The sequence below is a fragment of the Harpia harpyja genome, chromosome 10 (genome assembly GCF_026419915.1).
Source record: "Harpia harpyja isolate bHarHar1 chromosome 10, bHarHar1 primary haplotype, whole genome shotgun sequence".
NCBI classification, from domain to species: Eukaryota; Metazoa; Chordata; class Aves; order Accipitriformes; family Accipitridae; genus Harpia; species Harpia harpyja.
The window spans coordinates 8,932,700-8,957,293 of NC_068949.1; the positions used below are offsets into that span (position 1 = coordinate 8,932,700).

A 24,594-nucleotide genomic window follows, 5' to 3' on the forward strand; every position below is an offset into this window, starting at 1 on the left:
CTGATCTTTCTGTGTGTAAAACATAGGTCTCCCAAGGACATGCTGTGGGCCAAAAGCTAAGCCCTTTTCCTGAGACGTGAAATGTTTTTGTTAACCTCAAGCCTTGCTTCCCTACAAATAACTCAGTTTCCTTAGCTACAAGCTGATACCTATTTAGTAGCAAGAGTTTTCTTGAAAAGGGGTATCATCAGCACTGGGCATGTTGGGCTTATGCACTTGGCGGATGTTTTGCTTATGCTTTTGCCCAAGCTGTTTCATAACCCAATGCGTCAGTGGCTTTTCCACAGGATGCCTCTTTTTATACTTTGCTTTTCTAAGCTTTTCTAAGCTTTTCTGGATAGGTCATTACAATGCTGTCACACCGTGCTGCCAGTGATGCCAGCAGGATGTGAGGATTATAACTGGTACCGGTGGCTCTCTGTTCACGGCTCCTGGCTGGATGTGCCCCAGGCTGCAAACTTCACAGTCCCACTTGTTCGACTTTTCCATAGCTGCATATTTCCACCTGAACCTGCTCCTGCTGGGAATGCATAAGCCGTGTTAAAAAACCCTGATGCCCCGCACTGCCCCTGACCTGCGGTGCCAACCCCAGCAGCAGCTACCCACAATCCCCCTCACAGCAACACTGCCTGTACTTTTGAGTGGAATTCAACAGCTTTTGCGCAAAAAGAGCCAAAAATGTCCTTGAAAGCCCCTTCTTAGCTTCACTTGCCCAATGCATCGGCTGGTGTGATGGACGATGCAGCCCACGTTGGAGGCCAAGCCCTGCCAGAGCAGGCACAAGGTAGGGATGAGGATCAGGGTCCTCAGCATCGTGAGGGGACATAATTGGGTTGAAAAGCCATTTTTTTTTCCCACGTGGGTTTAGTCCTGATGGGAGAGAGCCCAAGCTGAGGGGAGCTGCCGCCTCACCCGGGGCTACCCCCTCGTCTGGCAGGTGCCCACCCGAGGCAGGCCCAAGGAGGGGACAAGAATCGGGGGGGGGCTTTATTGTCGTGAGGAGGCGTAAATGGGTCAAAAAGGCGGGGTTTTTAAACACGGGCGCAGCCCTGAGGTGAGATAGTCCTTCCTGAGAGGGGTAGCCTGGCCTGAGGGGAGCTGCCGCCCCGGGGGAGCCGAGGGGGGGGGGGGGAGGCGGAGGCCCTGAGGGGAGCCGCCCCACAGGCTCCCCTCAGGGCCTCCGCCTCCCCCGGGGCGGCCGCCTCGTCTGGCTACAAGTCGCGCGGGTTGACACACGGCCCCCGAGGCGAGTGGAAGTCGAGAGGAAGCGGCTTCGCTCCGCCTCTTCCTGCGGGATCCGCGCAGCTGCCGCCATGGCGTCGCGCCGGGCGGGCGCCGCACTCCCCTCCGCCGCCTTCCTCCTCCTGCCGCTGCTGCTAGCGATGGCGAGCGCGGGGTTGAACGGCTACTTCGGCACCAAATCCCGCTACGAGGAGGTGAACCCGCACCTGGTGGGGGACCCGCTGTCCCTGGGTCCCGCCGCGGCCGGGTCGCGGCTGCCCGCCGCCTGCGCGCCCCTGCAGCTCCGCGCCGTGCTCCGCCACGGCACCCGCTACCCCACGGCCGGGCAGATCCGCCGCCTGGGCGAGCTGCACGCCCGCCTCCTCCGCCGCCCTGCCGCCGCGGCAGCAGCCTGCCCCGCCGCCGCCGACCTGGCCGCCTGGCAGATGTGGTACGAGGAGAGCCTGGACGGGCGGCTAGCGCCGCAGGGCCGGCGCGACATGGAGCACCTGGCCCGCCGCTTGGCCGCCCGCTTCCCCGCTCTCTTCGCCGCCCGCCGCCGCCTGGAGCTAGCTAGCAGCTCCAAGCACCGCTGCCTGCAGAGCAGCGCTGCGTTCCGCCGCGGACTCGGGCCTTCCCTCAGCCTCGGCAGCGACGGTAAGCCCGGACCACTCACCCGCCCCCGCCCTCCGTGAGGGGCTGAGGGAAGCCGTGAGGCCAGTCCCGCATCCCCCATCCCCAGGCTGAGGGCGACCCTGCACTCCGCGTCCCCCCGCCGCCGTAGGGACACCGCTGGGGGGGGACGCACACACTGTCCCCGGGAGGGTGGCTGGGTGACCGGGTCCCGGTACCCCTAGGGACGGCGGCGCTTCCCCTGACTGTGTCCTTGAAGCCTGCGTTTGCTTTCAGAGGTGGAGGTTGAAGTTAATGATTCCTTGATGCGGTTTTTTGATTACTGCGCCAAGTTTGTAGCCTTGGTGGAAGAAAACGACACGGCGATGTGCCAGGTGAATGCCTTCAAAGAGGGGCCAGAGATGAGGAAGGTCTTGGAGAAGGTGGCGAGTGCCTTGTGTTTGCCGGTGGAGGAGCTAAATGCAGGTAATGAATGCCTGTTGCAGGTGGCTTCGGCTCCCAGCCTGGCTGAGAACAACTTCCAAGATGTGTAGTTATGCAGAGTAGGTAATTTAAAATATGCTGTAAATTGGAGACACAGTCTCTAATTAAATGTATGAGGCTGTAAACTTACATTGGTGTTGCAGTAACAAATGCTTGTTAGTGGTCAGAAGAAAAAGACGTTTGAAAATATCTTTCTTGTAGATTAAATCAACTTCACCTTTCTTTAGAGGGATGTCAGTGTTATTCTTTTAATTCTGCTTTGTCGAGCAGGTGTAGCTTTTGTACAACCTGTTACAATTCATACGTACAAATAACCTCAGGAAAAGGTGGACCTGTATGTCTGTGTTGTAACTTCACTTGTCCAGAATAGAAGTGCTCGGTTTCCCTGTGTGGTCAAGTGGTGGGAGAGCCACCCGCAATAGGTGTTGCTGTTGTTTCCAGCATGTCCCTAAAGCCACAATCCCAAAGTTGCAGCACGCTGCTGTTCAAACTCGGCCGCTAATGTGGAGGGTGAGTAGTGGTAGTCAAAGAATGGTCTGTGTTGAACAGACACACCTTCCCTGCATTGACTCTTCTGTTCTTTGTGGTGATGAGGATGCACTGGCAGTTGACACCTATAGCATGTACATCAGAAGACGTGCAATGTTTGATGTGAAATGCTCTTGTTTTCCCCCTCATGGCAATGTAATGTGAAAAGCGTGCAGTCAGAAATTTGGATTCTGCAAAATAGTTCTGTTGAAAACTGCTTTTTTTTGGTGCTTGGCCTTTGGGCTGGTGATTATTTATTGGATTACATTGCTTGCATTGCTAAATTGCAATTACATTTCACTTTTTTAGAGGCAAGTTGAGAGAAAGTTGCTACTTGTGTAGCAGTGGTTTATCTTTTGCTTGTTTGTTGGACTTATTGCAGATCTTGTTCAAGTGGCTTTTCTCACCTGCTCATACGAGTTGGCTATAAAAAATGTGACCTCCCCATGGTGTTCACTCTTCAGTGAAGAAGATGCTAAGGTACGTGCTAAATGGGAGAGAGATTTGAGTAGCCTTCAAAAGATGCCTTAGTGTTCAGGTATAACTCTTTGCACAGTCAGAAGTGGTAAGCCCTGCGCCCCTTATTCTTCAACGTAATGAAGCACTTCTTTGGTCTCCAAAGAGCTCTGAATTAATCAAGCGGCAAGACTGAAATACCCTTCTTTATTCAGGCTTAAGTACTGGTGCAGTCTTGATTTGTCCTGATTAAAATTGTCTTTTCCTATTGTGCTTAATTCATATAATGCTTTTATTTCTGTAACATCAGAAATGCTCTGGACAGCTTTGTTTTGCATATGGTAATCATATGGTAAAATGCTGTGATTCCAGAGGACGTCAAATGAGGTCTTCTAGGTTCTCCAAGAGTCTTTTGGGGGACTTTGGTGGTTTTGGGGACTCTCAGATCTCTAAACCTAATGCCTGTTAATAAAACTAGTAGCACCCAGATAAATGTGTTTTATGTTGGTTCCTCTTCTTTCAAAAAGTGCCTTATGTAGCCTTTGATGTTCAGTAAGCCCCCCCCAAGGCTCTTAAGGAAACTTAGCACCCCTGGGAAAGAGGGGAGACCTCTACATAGATAGCTGGTTCGCTAAAGGGTAGGGAATGGAGTTAGGAGTAAATGCTCTCCTCTCAAAGAAGAGTAGGATCATCATGGACTTCTGAGACCTGTGTTGTTCAATATATTTGTCAATAACTTAGCAGTGAGGTGGGAAAGCTTCCTGATTATATGGAGTTACTTGGGATAGTAAGCATACGGGGTGTTTGAGAGGCTTTGCAGGGGGACCCTGTGAGGGTGAATCACACAGCAGTACAGCAGCAAGTGGTGTTCACTGTGAAGCGATGTGTATGTGGTAAGAAGTTGAAACTTCATATGAGGTGGCCCTCTCAGATCCATTGTGCCACTGTGAAATGAAATTTTGATGGTATTGATCCGTGAAAATGTTGGCTCGGCTACAGTAAAATTAATGAACAAAAATTTAAAAAAACAACTTTAATGCTAGGAATTGTAAGCAAAGGAACAGAGAACAAGGAGAGCATCGTGTGACCTTACATTAATCCAAGGCACAGTTCTGTGTTTTTGAGCTGTGTGCATGTCTCTAGAATGTAGAAATAGACAAACTCAGTTAAAGAATACGGGATTGCTTCCATCTGAAGAATGATTAACTAAGCTAAGGATCTTTGACCTTCATAAAGCAAAATGACAAATGCTAAAAAAAGTGGTGGATAGTGATTGTCTTGTCAGGTGCAGTACCTAATGGCTACCAAATGAATCTAGCAGCAGGCAGGTTCACAACAGACTGGGTTTTTAACACAGTATGTAGCCAAGCTCCAGCTACTATTAAGGCTAAAACTTGGTATGTTCAAAGGGGAAATTGGGTTATTGTGGGAGAGAATCCACTGAAGTCTATTAAATTGTGGAAAACCCACCTTAGGGCTCAAAGCCCTGGGCTGAAAACTACTAGAGTCTGGAGAAGCGTGCCTGCTGTCTTCCCTAGGCCTGACTGTGAGCGTGATCAGAGACAGGATGCTGAATTTGGCGGCCCTTTAGTCTGATCTGTTGTGTCTGGTTTTATGCTGAAGTGGTTTCAACTGGAGCCTTGACTTTTGGGGTTGGGTTTTTTTTGTGTGTGTGTGTCAAAGAATTGTTTATTTCATGCAGTGTCTGGTAGCATCATTGCTCCAGGTCATGGGGTTTTTATTTTCCGTTAGTGCAATAATAAAAACTTGTGAACTCTGTAACTTTAGGTACTGGAATACCTGAATGACCTGAAGCAATACTGGAAGAGAGGATATGGCTATGACATCAATAGTCGCTCCAGCTGCATTTTATTCCAAGATATCTTCCAGCATTTGGACAAAGCGGTGGAAGAGAGCAAAAGGTAAATAAAGGCTTTTGTGCTTTGGCTACAAGCTTTCTGTGGTCAATCCCGAGCTGGATTTAATGTGAATAGCAGTTAAGTACTTTACTTCCAAACAAAACAATGTTAGGGGAGTTTGAGCTAGGAGAATTTTAATGGAGAGAATAAAATTTTTAATAGAGTAGTATTAATGTAAAGAATTTTTTTTTTTATTCTGTTGATGCTTTTGTGCCCAGCTAATATATTTCCATCTTCTAACTTACTGATCCACACAGACCTTCAAGGGACAGCCAGGGTGCTGTGTCTGAGAATGATGTTCTCTTCCTGCAGTTTGAGAAGAGGCCATTGAGTTAAAACAATGAGATTTTTGTTTAAAATGTCCTTGTTAAAATCATTTGTGGTGAAAATGGAAGACTGTGGGTTGAAAGCATCCCCATGATATGTTTTGTTATCTGGTTACTTAAGCACTTCAGTGAGGCAGTCTTTCTTTCTGCATGTGTTTGATTTGAGTCTCCTGCATTATTAAAGCTTTCTGTTCAGATTAAAGGTGTTGAAATGTAATTATGGAAAAATAATTATTACAGATCAATCCAAACACTTAGTGATTCTAGACCAGAACAGGCTGTCGCAGGGTCCAAGAGGCTGGAGCTGTAACAGAAAACCAGCCTTGTAACAAACCCACTTCGTTGTAACTAGGGAAGGGCAGACTTCAGGCAATATACTCGGTGCCCTGCAAGAACAGGAGAAAGACACTTCTGTCCTGAAATCATTGTAAATGCCTTGATGTGTTGCATGAATCCAAAGTCCATAGTTCAGCCGGCCAGTCCGAGAACTCTGTCTAGGATATTTAGTTTGCCATCCTTATTCTTTTACACCAAAGCTGTAGTTTGGGAACAACACTAGCTGTAGGAAGATATTAGGCCTTACAAGTAACTGTTAGTAGACTTGAAGATACGATAACCAGGTGTCTTCAAAGGATGGTGGTCTGAAAGTGGTTTGTCTTCTGTCTGTTGCCATGATTTAATAAGAGTCGTTTTGTGTTAGTGGAAGAACAATAGTAGTGGTACTCCATCCGCTGAGTCGTGCAGTCCTCAAAACTGCTTTTGTAGTGTCATGGGTATAACCATCCCTATACTTCATTAAAAATTAGAGATGAGACACCTGTGCTATTTTTGTGTGTTACGCCTATGAGCTGGAATCAGTCAGCAGTTGTGATTCAGTATCTGTTTGGTGTTGATCTTCTCTCATGTGGATCAGTATGATGGACAGAAATAAAATAGGAACAAAACTGGGATTTGTTGTGGTGTGGAGAAAACAAAGGCTTCAGTTACAGGTTGGGATGTTTGTGTCACAGAATTACCTGCATTTGCTTTCATGTGCTGGTAATGCCTTTTTTTTTTTTTTTTTTAGGGCTGCTTTAGGCTTAAATGCAGTATATTCATATTAGAATTTACAACCTGTGTCCATGTTCCTCATGCAAACTGAGGAATTACAAATTCATAGTTAGTGATCAGTCACATGAACTAATACCTCAGCAGGTGAGTGTGGAGATGTTTGTAAAAGTACACAATATCAAGGATATGATTGTAAGATTGTATAAATATTGTGCTGTCAAATACTTAATAGAAACCAATTTATAAGTAACTTTAATTTACAACCAGCAAATTCAGCTTTGGTGTTGATAGGTAAACATTAGTTACATGTGGTGGATGTTCTTGCATTCCTAGCATCCTCAGGACTTTTATTTCTATATTCAATGTATTAAAGATCTACCTAACACCCAGCAGAATGATGATAATGGCTTTGCTCTTTCAGAAAGAAGAGCCTGAGTCATGGATATGTGAGGCTGGCTATATGTATTTTTTACATGATAACCTGTTGGAAGACCTTTTTTCTTTTTTTCCTTCTAGTTGGCAGACTGAAATTAGAAGTAGCATTCACATTTTGGGTGAAGGAATGATCCATAAAGTTGACTGGTTTAGAGAAGACAGCAAAGAAGTTTTGTTCCTTTAAGAGCATGCTGACTGGGGATTCAAGCTGGACATTAACAGTGGTAGAAGAACTGTGCGTTAAGTCAGTTGAAGCATAATTCTCAAACAGTCAGTTGGCTTTTTTGCTGTCCTTTAGTGTGTGATGTAGAGACCCTGTGCTCATTACTGGAGCTCTGAGTGACACAGGAATGTTGAGGTCATGTTTAATACATGACAGGGTTTCTTTCATCTGAAGGGGAGTTATCGCTAGGTAAACAGTACAAGTACTATTTATCTTAATTACTTTTGGGATTCACCTGGAAAATCAGATTGATGTGTCTGTTTTTAAGAGTGTCGGCTTAGTATGCAAGAAGGTAAATGCATTGAAAATTTGCCTTTGATATGTACATGTATGTAGACTTTCCCAACACTTGCACCCGGATTGGTGCCTTGGTCCTGCTCTAATGATTGTGTGAGCTCAGGGAAGGGGGCTGTACAGGATTGGAAGTGAAAGCCGAGGATGGGAGCATACAGGACTGCCGCCTTGCAAGGCAGTGGTGGTCAGGGGCCTTTCTGAATCATACCTGTGCTGTGCACCAGCCAGCTTAAAGGAGACATCTCTGTTCATTTTGCCATGAACGGGTTAAAACTTGGCAGTTGCAAACATGAGAAGTTTGACTTTGGGGAGGAGCTGCTGTGAATGTAAATGTGGGCTGAAGGAAACTGGTGACAGTGACCCCTCTACAGCCAAGCTGGCTTAAGAAATTGTGCTGTCAAATGATTGCTCTGGTGTCTGGAAATCTAAGGCTTGTGTGGGAGTCGGTGATACCTCTGGTTTTGGTAGTGGTGGAGTCAAAGCAGTGGTTATGCTAGATCACAGTTTAAATAAACTTCTTCACTCCATGCTTTCTTCATCTTACTAGAGAGCTAAGTGAAAAATACATTAGGGCACAGATCATTAACATGTGACTGTAAACAGATTGCCAAGCATGCTGCTGTGATTGCCTCTGTCATGTGCTGTGTCTGTCTCTATGAACAAAGTAAGAACTGGGAATGAGAAGATCAGGAAGAAGTGCAGGTTAACAGAAAAACAGACAAGCAAGGCCCTTAAGACCCTTCTGTCCTTCTGAAATCTGAAAAATAACTTCTAAATGTAGCTTGTCTCATGTAAGGAGAGTGATCAATTTTGTTTCCTTTTAGTGTAATTTACTCTTTGAACAGTGACAGCCTTCCAGTCCTTAAATTATATGCACTAGTTGCAGCTGTGTGTCTCAACTGTGTATGATACCCCTGTAAGTTTAATAATAATTAAAAAAAAAAGCCGTAGTTGAAAAAAATCTTTATCTCTGCTTCTGATTTGCTGAGAGCTAGACAAGCAGTCACTAAGTTACAAGGTGGAGCAGGCTCCTTGGGGAAGAGCAGGCGCCCGAGGCAGAGCACTGAAGGACCGAGATAACTTCATCCTGTCTTTCAGCTTTGGCTGCAGAAGTTCAGCTGCAGTCTCTGGGGTTCTTGCGTTGTATTGCCACCATAGAGGGAAGCAGGTAGTGAGTGTAAAGGATCAGGACCCTAAAAATCTTGCAAAATTCAAAGCTGGGTGAGCAGTCTGTTTAGTCTGCATCATCCTAAATGGGAACTGGAAGCTTCCGAAGTGCATTGCCTTGCACAAAAGGAGCATGTCACTCCATCCCACAACGTAAGGTGGCAGTCTTGAAGCACTGAAGACTTGAGTGTAATCTGAATCGGGTAACCCGGTGCATTTAAGAATATGTGGAAATCTGCCACTGCCGATGTATTGGAACAGCTTGTGTCTCTGCTGATCTAGAAAGTAGAGGTGCAGCTAATGCTTTTTTATCTAGGGAGAGAGACCTACCCCAGATTCCATGGCAATATGAGAGTACAAATGAAAACAAGAAACCGTACCAAAAAAAAACCCCAACCAGTGCCTGTGTTAATAACAGTAGAAAATGTTTGGTTGTGCATATGTGTGCACGAGTGTCTTTTTTTTATGGTATTGTGCAACTTCAGGGCAACAGGTTAAATAGTTTTGCAGCAGTTCGTTACTCAGAAAATGAACCTTTGTGATGATGAAATGTCTCTTAGTGGAATGTTGTTTCAATTTAGCAATGTTTAACATTGATTTGTAACTGGCTGGTTGCTTTAAAAATTTAAGAACAACAAATTTAATTCCAGGGCATTCTCTTTGCTTCAAGTTCTCCTTTCTTTCTGGAAAGCTTAGATTGGGCTATCCAAAAGTAGAAAGGGGAGCATTTCTATTCCAGCAAGAAGCTGAGGGATCTGGATTATCTGTTCTGCTCCAGGCTTGGCAGTGGAGAACAGTGTTGGCAATGCTGCATTTTTGTAGCATACTTCAAGTATTTATATTCAATAGCTTTGTCCTGTTTTCATTCCCAGTTACAGCTGAATTACAATAAAAAGCAAGGTTTCTCTTTTTAACCCTGTTTCTTCCATGAAGTGATTCTTGACCTTGCAACCCGATTGCTCACTGAACTTAGTTGCCTTATTAGTTGCCTTGTTAAATCTCACTTTTCTTTCTTCTGGGGAAAATATCTTCCGCTGATCAGTCTGTCCTTAAGAAAATGATGAAGATGGTAATAAATACCTATTGCTAATTAGTCCTACCTTCAATTTGCAGTGAAAAAGTTTCAGGCATTTTTAGGATCTTTCATCATATGAATTCCAATAGAATTCTTTGTTTAAACTAGCAATAGTCTCTTCTGTGTAGATCTTGCTGTACAGCAAGATGGTTTTGAAGGCTGTGAGAGGGATTTTCACTATATGATTGCTCTTGTCAACTGTCCCAATCCAGACAGCTGGTGGAAACATGTTGGAATATCTATTCAGGAACTTGGGTCTGATGTTGAATCTATTGATAGTTGTATTAGTGACCACCTACTGTTAGCACACCTGTGCATGGACCTTATTCTTTTGCACCCTTGATAGCAATAAAGTATAAGTGTCTAATAAAGGTTATTTCTTCAGTGGAAAGCATCTGTTCCTTGAGACCTTACGACAGTCACAGTGGGCCTTTCAGGACCACATTCCTCCATACCTTCTTACCAGTCTGTAAGGAAATGTCATGGTCACATTTCTAAGGAGAGGTTGAGGGCCAGGACTCTGTCTTCCATAGCAATTTTCTTAATTACCAAGAACAAATTGTATCACAAGAGCTGAATGTAAAATTAAACCAGGTGGTTTGTTGTACTGAAATGGCATACTTGGGCAGTTGTCTTGGTCCATAAAGCACTTTATTTTTGTGAAGATGCAAGAATTGCATTTTTGCCAGGTGTTCCTGTTGGGGATAGAAAATACAGAGTCAGGCTATGCAGCTGTGTGGCAAAGAAGCTAATGGGGAAATACTCTTCACTAAACTGTTGGGTTTTCCCCCCACTGGAGCCTAGGCCTTAATGAAAGTGCCCCTGCTCTTCATTATATTGGTAAAACTGCCAGGTAGTCATACATGCATGCATGTTCACTTGCAGTTGTGCTGCAATGGAAAAATCCTTGAAAGGCTGCTCTTACCAGTCAGCATTTGTTTAAACAGTTAGAAAGTGTCCAATTTCCCAAAGCTGTGGTATTTAGAGACACTTCTACATCAGGATGTAGAGGAGCAATCAATGAGTATCACCTTACCTCAGAGGAAGCATTGAGTTCTTTGGGGCTCATATGTGGGCTACAGCTAGTGACCAAAATCTATTATGATTTTTTTTTTTTTTTCCTCCCCCCCTGCCTCCAGCATGGTGCTGATGGTAGGAATAACCTGAGACTTGATGGGCCCCCATCACTCCTCAAGAGGCGTATCTGGTCTGTGTGTTGCATGGAACTGTTGGGACTGCCAGCTCAACCCCATTGCTCGCTGGCTTCTTGCCTTGTTGGGAGACTTGGCACACTGAACTTGGGAGGAGAAAGGGGAAACACTATGGTTGCAGGGGGAAGCCCCTGTGCTGCAGTGTAGGGTATGGATCTGTAGGAAAACTGTACGTAGAAGGGATAAAGATGTGCATTGCCTTTCAGCTGTGAGATGCCCAGGTAAGCCTTATATCTGTGATCTGGGAGTGCTGTTCTGCTAACAGGAGCTCTGTATGTGGGTGAGAAATCCGTGTATTTTGGTAGTTAATGCAATAGGAAGCTCTAATCTTATTAAAAAACCCCCACCTTAACAGCTACACACTGGGGCACGGGTGGATTTGAAAATTGGTTGTGGCACACATTAAGGATATCAGCTGTTCATTAAAGCTGTCTTATACTTTTTTGCTTCTAGCTTCAAATATTTAACAAGTCTGCCTTTCTTGCTTGTGAAGGAGAATATGAAATACCTGTTATTACTTGTACTGTCCGACTGGATTACCATAAGGCTCTGGAAATTGGGAGGTATGCTTTGTGCAGCCATCTCAATATTTAAAGTATGTGGCTAATGATTGAAAAAGCTAACCTAGCTGCACATGCACATTGCAAAATATTTGGTAGTTTCCTCTGAGAGTAAGCAGGTTCAAGGTATTTAAAAAAAAGACTTACTTGAATTTGAATGTAGTTCAAGATCAAGTGAAGGTGATCTTTGTAGTTATACCAGGCTAAGCCATAAGGTAAACAGCTTAACTTGCCAAAGTATTCGTAGCTTTTATTGTTTCATGTCATTTGCCTTCCTCTTTGCAGGTCAGTTCACAATGCAATTGATAACCTTTCTGTAGTCATTTACTACTGTGCCTCAATCACTCCTTTCAAACCCATGACTCAGTACAAAAGAATTCAATATATGATCTAAAACCAAATAACTGTTCAAAACTATCTTTTTATTGTATGTACAAAGGGAACAGAGCAAAAAGCTTCCACGTATGCAGTAGAAATTACATAATTGGATTTAAAAAACCCCTTTTGCTCAGATCTGAATTAAGTCATTTCTTTTAATAAAACTTCTTGTTTGCTGCTGGGATCCAACATTTGCACAGTGCAGGTTCTTGGCTCTCTGGGTGCGTCAGCAGGTTCAGGATGTCCTGTGTCTCTTGGTGGGAGTTGTAAATCAGTGTGTCTGATCACCCACACAGTAGCAGAGCAGCTCCAAAGGAGAACCAGGGCTATGACATGTAGACATGTAATTTACATTATTTGAAGTGCAGGGCAGTTTGTAGCCAGATGCATACTACATGGGCTTAGTTTGAGGTATGAAGTGGCTCTTGCAGAGCCAGGTCAGTAGTGTTGGTACTGTGCTCCCCAGTGGGTCCCTTTCTCAGATGGTATGGAGGTGTGGGTGACTCTGTGTGGCTTTGTATGGGGCTCCTTCAGTGGTGTCCCCACTGTGTCCCCTGGCTCTTTGGGGTACTGGGAGAGCCTGTGATGAAAGCTTCTGGACTAGGTGCTTGTCACCTCATCTGCTAAATACATAGTGATGTATAAGTTACCAAAAAAAAAAAAATTGCCTGACTTCAGTATATCTGTTCAGAGAGGAGAACAGGTGGTGTGCGTGTGATGGGTAAACTGATCCCTGTAATAAGCTGTTCATGTTTTCACAGAACAACCTGCCAGCTGTACAGTTCAATAGACCACACAGTTTACACCTGAAAAATATGCAGGTCTTGATTTCATTTCCAGAAAATTAGAGAAATGGGATGACTTTTGCTAATAACCTGTAAATGTCTCAAACAGCAGCTTTGTATCATATTGTATGGCTGGTTTTGGTAGCTCCATCTTTCAAAGGTGGGGCTTCTGAAATGATTAAAGGGTGCTTTTGGGGAAACCAGGTAGAGACGTGAAATTCTCCATAGATCCTTGTAGCACATTCAGCAGCATCCCTGTGTCTGAATTTCTGAAGTGTGTGTGTTTGCTGACTTCTCTCAGATACCTGGGCAGTCCAGGGGACCTCCCCTGGGAATGTGTCTTTTCATCTCTCTGCCTAGAACTAGATCTTTAAAGTGTTGCTTGTGCCTTTCAAACCTCCCAGAATGTACTTAATCTCACATTAATTACCTAATACTTGATTGCTCTGAAAGGTATCTCAGCAACATTTATAGTCATATCCTTTTATTTAAGGAATTAAAAAAAGAAGCAAAACAATACCTAGGCAACTAACACACAAGTGAACTGATCTAACCAGTATTCACCTCAGGCAGGAAGGGTTTGACAAGTGGCATGACCCTCTTGATTTGGTTTTGGCTCGTCATGATGGTTCAACATTTAGCATGAGCACGATGCTGCTGCGGTAATGCATTTAATCTCTGAGGTCCGTAAGAACGTTAGAGGTGGGATCATTCAGAAAAGAGCCTTTGAAACTGCAGAAGCTCAGAAGTGAAATGCGGTGAAGCCTAGTTAGCTTTGGGTGATTAACTTTTGCGGGACTAGATAAGACCTGTTGCCTTTTAATCAGGGTTTTAAATGAGTTTTGTGTAATCGTGTCAGCTTTTCAAATTTGCCTTCATCATGAGTGAGCTCATGTATGTCCTTGTTGGAAAAGAAGAAAATTTTTATCTTGTCAGTATTTGTGGTGGCGTTTTGTTGTGTTCGTACTGATTCTGGAAATGAATGAGCACAGCTGTCTTCTGTTCTACTATTTAAGGTGGAAGTTTTGACACATGAGGACTTAATACTGTTTGACAGAATTTTTTTTTTTTTTCCTTCTTTCCATGGGTGATAACACTCTGAGCAACATGACTGTTAAGTATTTCTGCTGCCCTCTGAGTCCTACCACTGCCACTGCATTCCCTGATCTCTGCTGTTTCCCTGTAGATTTAGGGTTCCTACAGCTGTTTTTTCCAGAAATAAATCACAGGGGGAGGTGGGAGGGATGGAGAATTCATCCCATGGCTGAAAACAGATGTTTTTGAGTCCTTTGTCCTGGCTTTCTTATTGGGGAGAAAAAGGAAATAATATAGTCTAAGCTTGCTTGTTTAACAGTTATTAAAACTTACCACCTTTGAAGTTGTTAGAAGGATTTTTACATGAGGTTTGAAGGTTGGCCAGTTAGGCTTTGCTGTAGGAAATGTTTCTTCTTATCCCACTATTTCATGGGGTTTGGGTTATCTCTAGCTGAAAGCCACGTTGGTGCTTAGGAAAATAAACTTTGGTTAAAAGAAAGTTCATTTCTTCTATATCTAAAGTGATATATCAGTAGTCCTAGGAAGAGTAGGAACTATCTGCTGTTGAGGATGGGTGAGCTGATGCAGAAGTTTCAGGGTTAACTCGAAACTACTGACATTAAGGAGAACTAGAATTTGCCTGAATGATAAATCCCATGTCTGTGCTTCTCCACAGTGCCTTTTTTTCCCCATGGTGAGACTTAGCTTTTGGGGTTATGCTAGTGAATTGTTCGGTAACTTCTTCATTTTCATTTGTGGTCAGATTTACTTAGAAGGTTACAGCGTGGGCAGTTCAGTAGCTGAAGCTGACACATCTCTTCAATGAACCCTGCTCATGTTCCGCCTAGTGACAGCCACTTCTTCTCATTTGTAAGTGCCCCATAAAGTGAATACAAAACCAATCGCCAGCAATCACTTTCAGACAAGCTCTTAATATTTTATGGCAAAGTTCTATGCACAGTCTCTTCATCTCCCTTTAAAGTTGGAATTGAGATTCCCTCCCACCGCCACTCAGTGTGCTTTCCCAAGTCATTTACTACTAAATAAAAGGGAGGAAAAAAGTGAATTGAAATATCATTAGCAGTTGCCAGAGTACAATGTTGAGAACTTTGATGCTTCCATGTGATTCTGAGTCATTGATCGATTGTAAAGAAGATTGAGTGTGGAAACTTCAGGGCTTCTGTTTAATATTTTATTAGCCTGTGCTACTGTTCTGAATTTATCAGTATTTTGTTGATTGTGCTTTGCGCTCCTGTCTTTATCAGAAATATCGGGGCAGTAGTAACCTTTGCCTGCGTACACGGTCTGAAGAGGCAATCTTTTGCGATTTCCCCATAATTAAAAATATTACTGTCGCTGTTTAACCTTGCTGGTGATTTTTATTGTCGTTATTAGATGATATGAAACCACATGTGAACTGGAGTCATGACCCCAGAGACTGAACAGGGAGTGCTTGAGTAGTCTTGGAAATCAGATATCCAGCACCCGTGAGAAACCAAGTATACTGCGTTAAAGAGGCTATTGAAAACTCAGGATTGTATTGTATAAGGAAACAATTTTAATCCTCATTAAAATAATACGGTGGGATAGCTGTGAGGGGGAGAGGTTTATTTTGTCTCCCAAGGTGGTTTGGCCTGTCAGCATGAGGATTTCATGAGACTAAAGCAGGTGAAATAACTCAAGTTACAGTGTGAATGAGTGCCTTGTTTATTCCTTCTTTTCTTTTAATTAGATTTTCTTTCCTTGTTCTTTAAATCTTCTGTGTGTGTATATGTGTATATGCTATAATTTGTTTGCTGTTTTGGAAATGTATGTCTTGCTGGTTTTTTTAACTAAGTTGTTAACCATATTTTTTGTGATTTACTTCCATGTTAAAATTCCTGCTAACATCATCAGGAAACTAAAGCCAAACCTTGCTTAAAGCCAGCACTGATCGCCAGAATGTTAATTTTTTTTTTCTTAGCAGCTCTGAAACCTTTTTTTGGGGGTGGACTAGATATGTGAAATCCCTCCCTGTGGAGTGAATGATGACTATGTAACACTTGTTTTGGAAGATCCAGCAGCATATTTACATTACTAGCTTCCTTGCTTAGTGAACTATAAAATACAGACCACCATGTTTGGAAGCAGGCATGTGTATAAGCGCATGCAGCTGGGAAAAAATGAAAATGTGCGACAGCTAGGTGATACTCCCCCAGGAGTGCTAGAAGAACTTGAATGAAATAGCTGAAATAACAGCTGGTACATGTTGGTTTCAGCCAAGAAGCTTGTGGGGGCTGGCAGGTGTGATGATTTTAAAACAAATCATCAAATAAAGGAAAAATGAAAAAAGCAGCTCCAGGAGAGAATGAGAATTACAGGCCAGTCTAGTAGAAATAATGATTGAGACTAGCATTGATAAGCACCTTGATGAATATGATATACCAGAGTAGTGTCAGTATGGCTCTTTGAAAGGAAAACATACTTTTTGGAGCTCTTGGGAGAGATCAGCAAGCGTACAAATAGGGTGATCTGGGAGACACAGTCATGATTTCCAAACATCTTTCAACAGGTTTCCTTATCAAAAGAAATCAAGCAGCCAGGGTTAAGAGGGAAGGTCCTTACATAGGTTAAAAAAAAAAAAAAAAAAAAAAAGAGTAAAAGTACAGTAAATGGAGGGTAGGGTTAGCTGACTGATTTTTCCTAGCAGAGGCAGGTCTCTAGTGGAGATAGATCTGCAAGGATCAGGGCTTCTCAGCATGTTGTAAATGACGAGGGAAGAAGAGGTAAGAAGTGAAGTGGCATTGCAAATGCAGCACTTTTATTCAAGATAAATAAGATAAATTGTTTCTACTATGAGGATTGTAAAAGGACCGTGTGAGACTAACTGGGCTTGGAAATTGCAGATATGTGAAGTAATCTGCATGGTAAAAATGATCTTGTAATCGTATGTCAGATAGGGTCTGAGATAACCTCAAAACTCAACTCCTGAACAGTAAGTTGTTATAGTTGTCTGGAAGTATCTCCAACTTCTGTAAGCGAACTAGAAAAGGTATTAGATGTCGTGAATTAAGAAAACAGAGCATCATAGGTGCAGCATGGATTTACGGAAAGGGAAGAGAAAGGAGTCGAAGGATCCAAAAGCTTTACAATTTTAAAATGGGGGAAGGGGTCATAAATAACAAGGGGAGAAATGTAAGCAGAACCACTGATGTTGGAGGAGCTGGAAGAGGGTCTATAGTGAATGTATACCTCTTGGTGCAGCAAAGGCGTGGGTGGAAAAAAACGTACTGTCTTCCATACAGAACCCCCCTGGGGTTTTAATGCTTCTTTGGAACAGGAAACAGGGAGGCAGGTTTCTGACTTTTTTTTTTTTTTTTAAAGCAATGTTTTGGCTAAGGGGAGAGTATGTGCATGTATGTGCATACATGTCTAAGGAGTATAGTCAGAAGATCTGCAGGCTCACCAGGGAGCAGGACGGTGCAAGGTGTGTTTCAGACTGCACGAACACCATGGCTGTATGGAGCCAGTAGTACAGAGCCAATCCTGTGTCTGTACTGAATTCTGGCTTATCTGATCAAGGCTTATCTGATCAAAGTTTGAATCTACAGGCAAGTCCCCCAGTTAACCATTTTTCAGTTGCTTCAGAATTTAGGTTGGAGCAGAAGAAACGCCTCCTTTTCAGGCCAATCAAGATGTGCCTTATCTGTGGGTGGACTTTACTGGCAGCTAGAGTGTGGCCAGACACCACCTCTTGTCTCATGAAAGCTAAATGTGTATTTACATCTGCTAGAACAATTGACCTGGGCTTCTGAGTGCCACTTGGAGATGGTCCCAAAAAGACATCATCCTTCTCTGGAGCAAGGGGCAGGTTTTCACCTTGGCTGATGGTTTCTCGTGCACCAAGCCAGCTCTTATCTTTCCTTTGGTTGACCAATGTGTAACCTTTTGTTGCACAAACTGTCTTCATTTTAGGCTTGCTTTGTGGTATGAATCAGTGGCTTAATTTGCTGGCCTGTGTGCTGAGGGAGTGTAATCTTCTTTTTGACTAGTTAGTATTCTCAAGAATTAGTAATAGCAGTAGTCCTGCTTATAATTTGGGCTAATAAATTGTGGAGGGACAACTGTTTTCCTCTGACTGAATTGCTGTCTTCACACTAAACTTTGGTAAATGTGATGTACCTTCCAAACAGCTGAACCATATTATGGGGGGGGAAGGCAGTATTTTGCTATCAAATTATGATTCTTATTCTGGCATGACATGCAGTTAAAAGCATTGGTGGTCGTAGAGGTAGGCAGGAAACACTCCTTGAAATCCTGCACTGGTGGTGGTGTGCCAGGGAGGGAAGCAGTTTGCAGTTAAATCAATTTGCTTGTGTAGGCAATCATGTGGTTGTAGCTAGGTCAGAGGGTAGTAGAGGTTTACTGTAGTTTCTTAATGTGCCAGTAAGTTTGTACTTAGACTTAATTTTCATCTTGAAACTGAATTGTCACTTATCCTTTACTACAGTAGTCAGAAAAGGTTTTTGATCCTCGAATCTAGCAAAACTAATGCTGAAAACTTCAAAACTTTCCAGGTCTAAAATGATGATAATGTGGGGGCATGTCTTCACTGCACCTTGCATTAATTTAGGCAGAAGCTTATTAAGAAGACTTAAAAAAAAATCTGTCATTTGAATAGCTAAAGAAAAAGGGTACGTTTTAATAATAAATCATTGGTCTTTGTGAAGTGGATTGTGTCCTGGATGATCTCACTTAATAGTTCATTATGCTTTGTCATTCAGGTACTTTTTGTGTCTGCCAGGGAACAACCAAAAAAAAAAAATTAATGACTCTAATCAATCCTATTTAAATGCAGCTCAGCATCCTGGGAAAAGCTGTTATATTATAGCCGTAGGTTTGTAGTAAAGCAAATTTGTGAAACTTGTAGTAAAAATTTATTTGGTTAAAAGGAAAAAAAAAAGTCTCAGGGAGTTTTTCCAAACAGCCCATGATGGGGGAATGGCTATATGTATTTGCAACAGATCTGTGTTAACAGAAATGATGAGTTACTGTGACATCCTCGAGCCTTCCCATGTGCTGACAGTGGAAGGGGACTCTGTCACATCCGGTGAAGGGCTTGACTTGGTTTGTATGTTAACAAAGCCTTGCAGCTGGCTTGGTGGTTTGCTGCCCTTCTCTCAAATTCCTGATGGGAGGGCGCAGTGCTGTTGAAAGATCTTATATTTAATCCAAAACCCGTATATTAACTGTAGCATGGTCACTGGATCTTTCCATACCTGGGAAGAGCACAAGTGACTAGGTTCACACAGAGTTGGAGAGTTGTACTGACTATATGGATGCATACTATTAATCTGTCTCTTGCTTTTGTTTACCGTATTTATATTAGACTTTAGCTGTAGCCTAACTACATTTATTACAACTTCTTACATTTTATGTAAGAGCCAATACCTTCAGTTGGGACAAAATTTAGGAAGCTTGGGTGCTTTAAAAAAAGTCTGTAATATACTGAAATTTCCAAACAGGTTTTTATCGAGTATTGGAGTAAAACAAGTTCAAAGTCTATTTCTTAAGCCTTCGTTGCTGACAGCTGTGCAATATGTTGGTATGTTTGTTTTAAAGCACAGGCTCTTGCTCATCCTTTGTGTTTTTTTCTTTTTTTAGTTCAAAACCCATTTCTTCACCTTTGATTGTACAAGTTGGACATGCAGAGACCCTTCAGCCACTGCTTGCCCTTATGGGTTTCTTCAAAGATGATGAGCCTCTCAAGGCAAACAACTATGTCAGACAAACGCATCGGAAATTTCGCAGTGGACGGATTGTGCCTTATGCAGCCAACTTGGTATTTGTGCTTTACCACTGTGATCAAGTGAAAACCTCTAAAGAAGAGTATCAAGTGCAGATGCTGCTGAATGAAAAACTGATGCCGTTTCATCACTCGAATGAAACTATCTCTACTTATGCAGACCTCAAGGACTATTACAAGGACATCCTGGAAAACTGCCACTTCAGAGAAGAGTGTGAATTACCGAAAGTTAATATTACTGGTATTGATGAACTTTGAGGGAATGAAGTGGAGTGGGTGTTCTGCAAATTGATCTCGGTTCTATTTGACAGATATTGTGAACAAGCACTTTTGATGGTTGCTGCTGCTGTGTTGACTTTCTAAACTTGCAGATTTGATGGGTTGTCTCAGCTCAATGCACTGTTTGTTTATTACATAAGGAGAATTACAAATGCTGTAACAGGGACATTGCTGAGCATTTGTAACAAATACGTGATACAAGATGAAGCGTACCTGTATTGTTTATATGTATGAATAAGTAATTTCATTGGTCACTCGTCTTACAAATGTGCTGTAGATGGATTTAAGAGCTGGGGCAACTCCTGTTTTATCAGAGCTGAAGGTGGTTGGACTGATTCAGTATTGCTTTGCACTGCCTGTTTTGCTAGCTACTTTTTTCCTGTGGCAGGCATGAAATAATTCAAACCTGTGAGCTTTTTTGTTCCTTTTCCTGAGCTTCTAGGAGGGAGAGGGTACATAGTCCTTCTCCACAGCTGCCCAACTTCTTCCTGGACAGCAGCATGGCAACATCTTTTTCTTGGGCATTTAAAGCAGAAGGAGTTGTAGTGTTCCTGCATGTATTATCTACCTGAAAAGGGTCCAGGACTTAAAAGTCTTAGTCATCATCAATCCATCCTGCATAGCAAGTTAGCCTCCAGGGTAAGTAAATTACCTTTAAAAAGAAGTTTAAAAAAAAAAAAAAAAAGTGAGGGAGTGGGAAGTAGTTAGTCTTTTAAGGTGCTCTGGGAGATGCAGCAGTTGTTCTCTAGGTAATCTGGTGTGTCCTTTCACTTGACACCATCAATTTCTTGTGTTAAATGTTTGGGCTGGGGCATTCAGGTTAGGCTCTACTGTGGCTCTGAACATCTTGGCCCTGTCTGGGAGCTGACAGTTTTCCTAGCAGCTCTGGTTGGAAGGGACCTCTGGAGGTCTCCAGTCCAGCCTCCTGCTTGAAATGTGATTGTTGCTAATCCTAAATCCTGGCAGGTTTTGGACTATAAAAAGTATCTGGTTGAGACTTGACATCTGCCAGCTTTACGCACCAAACGTGGTATCACGTATGTAGGCCTTATACATTCAACGTGCCACCTTGTTCTTGAAATGAAGCTGCTTTTAAAGAAACTAATTGCATACAAGTACTGATGATCTTTTAAAGCAGCTGCACTTGAAGTAGGTTCACTCGCTACTGAATGTTGGGAAATATTTTAGAGCTCTGCAGTGTGGCAGAAAAAGGAAAAATGAAGGTAATTGTCCAGAAATGTCTGAAATGCAGTCAGATAAAAATTCCTTCATCCCCAAGAAGGGAATGGCTGTATGAACAAGTTGCCCCAAAGCAAATGAGGGTGTGGATTTATGGTGCTGGTAGCTCTTGAACTGTATACTCACACCCTATAATGAGTGTTCCAGAGCTCACCCCATAAAGTGAGGCGTAGTTTGCTGTGTTTACTGAGGAGGGGGTGAAAAATTGGTTTGAGTGGGTACCACAGGGTATCAGGTGTGCTATAAACATTTATACCCTCCTTTGCTGCAGGCTGTCTTCTTTTTGTAGGCTCATCTTCAGAACTGGGAACTTAACTGCTGCAAAAACAAAAACAGGAAAGAGAAAGCCAAACTGGCTCAATGTTGAGGAGTTAAACTTGGTGTATAATTTTTAAAATTTTTCTTGAGGACTTAGGCTTCTGTCACTTTTATACAAGGCGTATTAAAAAAAAAACCAAACACTTAAGGTTTACATATCTAAGTTATGGAGCAACTGAAAACCTGGTTTTTACTGTTGTACTCCAAGTTAAGGGCTTTTCCCTACGTTGGGATATAAGGCCCTGTTTTGTTAGTGCACTGATTTCTGTGTTGACAAAGGTTCTGATCGCTGAAGATACTAATTAAAACTGGTGGATATTTCAGCATTAACATCCTGGTGAAATACTTGCCTGTGTTAGCTCTGCAGCTCTTTTTCTAAAACTGCTGAAATTGTTAGCGAGGAATATTGATGCTGAAACAAATGTAGGAATATAGGTCAGGATAATTGTCAGCCCCAGCATATGACTTTTACTGCTGTATGAGCTTTGCATTTCTCCTTTTTTTACATGATCCTACCTTGAGACTAAGTCAACTGATCATAATTACTGTGACGGGTGCCTGGTAGGAACTTTATTGCAACATTTGAGGCAAGCTACAAAGAAATGAACCTTTGTTTAAAGGCAGTTAAGTTTGGTAAATAGCAGATAGAAGAGTGAGAAAATGTACCTTTGAACAAATATTTTTTTTTCTGTGAGTCAGTAATCCTGTGATGATTCATGATTTGAACAGAAGGGATGAAAGCCTGACTATTGGGGATGAATGGAGGATTTCTGTTGTCAGTTCAGTGAGACTGATTTTAAGACACTGTGTTTGTTAAAAGATACATCCTTCTTCCGTATAGAGGAGGAATACGTTGCACTTGACTGCTTTTTTGATCCTGTGTCAGATGAGGTGGAGGAACCAAAAAATTGCTTTTACAGTGAAGCATCGTTTGCTTCTGCATTACCAAGTTGATTGTATGCTTAAATTCTGTGTGAAGGGCTTCAAGGATGACTATTCAGAGGCTGTTTCCTATTTTGCCTTGGAGTACAGGTCCATCATACCTCCAGAATAACAGATATATCTTCAATGGCTGTCAGCAATTAACTGAAAAGGAAAATGTGCTATTTGGTTTCTAATCTGTATATAAAGGATACGCTGACTCACTCCTTTGGCAGAATTAGAGGCTGGATGTGGAAACTTTGCACAATTGTAGCAATAGAAGTGTTTGAACATGTAAATATTCTAGGCACTTGTTCATGTGACTGATTCTTACCATTAGAGAGGTGACTTCAGTGTGATCCTTTTATCTAGTAAATATATAAATTTGTTTATATACTAAAAAGGAAAACTAAAATGGATCAAAGTATTTCCGTAAAGTTGGGCACTAGCTCAGTGAGCAGTGTTTGAACAAGCTGCCATATCTCATGGCATTGCAGATTACCAGCTCCTGAAAAAATCCTGCAAGAAAAATAATGCTTTCTCTTCCTTCATGTGGCTTTGGACAAAACGCCTCATCTCAGTCATCCGTTGAGGACTTTGTTTGCAACCTTTCTCAAACTGGAAGCTTTCACTGATGAAAAATACCAAAAGTGTTTGTGGATGCTAGCCTTAAATATGTTTGAAATGTGTTCTATTTTGTTAAATGCCTAAAGCTTAACTCATCATTCTGGCAGATTCATTTTTCCTCCTAGTAAGTACTGCTGCTGTAATTCTGGTGAGCACCGAGCTGTCAAATTGCTGGAAGCAATGTGAATTTGTAATAATATGGTACTAACTGGATGAATTTTGAGAACTTGTTTTGGATTTTTAGTGCTGTGAAATAAAACTGCACTTTCCTCATCTCTGTTTTTATAAGCAGTAATAATGACATGATCTTTAGTATAATGGCTGTGTTCTGCTTCAAAATACATTTGGTAGGTTACTATTACTTACACCGGTGTCTCTGATTATTTTAAGTTGTCAGATTGCTTGGTGATTGATACAAAATGCCTTAATTAGGTTTTTACATGCATTTTCATGTGGAAAAATTTACTCTCATTTCCAGCAGCCCTGGTTTTAAAAACAGTGATAGCTTCCTGACCAGGTTTTTGCAGATAAAACTATAGTATGCAAAATGTCTGGAAACGTCCTGCATTTTGAAGTGTACTGAGGGTTACATACATGTTTTTGAGCAGTCTGGAATCTGCTGCAGTATTATTTTTCTAAACATTATCACTCTCTCAGTAAGAGATTGACACTGTTGATTTGATAAAGAATTAGAAACATACATCATGCAGTACTTTCTAACCTGTCATTTCTTGTAGGTATTTAGCAATAGATGCTTGTTATTGAGTATCCATTAGCTACTTAGTTTGTTAATTCTCTGATTACCTGTACATAAAAATTAAGTCTTGCCTGCAGCATCCTCATGTGCTGAGGATGCAGCGCTTTTGTAAGTGTGCTGTGGCTGGAATGGCATAATTTTTGATCAAGGGCTGTCTCTTCATTTTTGGAAGTATTTAAGACAGTTTGAAATAGAAAACAATTGATGCTGTTTTGTTTAAAACAAACAAAAAAACCCCGAACTGTATAGTCATAGGAAAAGGAGTGAAATGTCTCAAATTAAGATACCAAAACTGTATAACCTTCTAGGGGTAGAACATGATCACCACCATTCCCCTTCCCCCTCTCCTTTTTTGGATGTATAATATATTAAATGGTCATTTTGTTAGTTGTCTAACTTTTCAAAAGGAAGTTAGTATTATCAGATGTTAGTTTGCAGTTGCTGGTATGGGAGAAGTAATGGTTTATCTTTGAATTGTTAAATTCTTGCTTTCTTGGGCTTTTAAGTTACAGACTATTTCTCCTGATTGTCAGTCATTTCAAACCTGTCCATCCTAAGAACTGACCTTACTGGACTGGAATGAAGGTGTCTAGTGTCCTCCACAGTCTTTGAAGGATAGACAGTTAGGGACCATCAAAAGAAGAATTATATACAAATGCAAAGAGTAAACATTGGTAAGCCCACCAAAGCATGGTGCCAGGACTGGGTGATCCATGGAGAGTTCATAACTTTAAGGTTTCTGGGGAGAATATTTTTTTTTCCCCACCCTTCCTCCTCCTATGAATTTGTTGTCTTGAGGCCAGCTGCGCTTGTCACCCATGTTGTCATGTGATGGTGAGGCCATGCTTTGATTTGTGCATGGTGTAGTGGGTTTCTTTGTTTTTGAAAG

General features: G+C 42.2%; 1 protein-coding gene across 1 annotated transcript; it reads left to right on the forward strand.

The window, feature by feature from the left end:
* Positions 1-1,235: 1,235 nt before the first annotated feature.
* Positions 1,236-23,313, forward strand: MINPP1 (multiple inositol-polyphosphate phosphatase 1). The gene is made up of 5 exons (XM_052799433.1): positions 1,236-1,878; positions 2,131-2,319; positions 3,248-3,345; positions 5,110-5,243; positions 19,423-23,313. The coding sequence occupies exons 1-5, from the start codon at positions 1,314-1,316 to the stop codon at positions 19,820-19,822; spliced, it is 1,386 nt and encodes a 461-aa protein (XP_052655393.1). The 5' UTR covers positions 1,236-1,313; the 3' UTR covers positions 19,823-23,313.
* Positions 23,314-24,594: the final 1,281 nt, after the last annotated feature.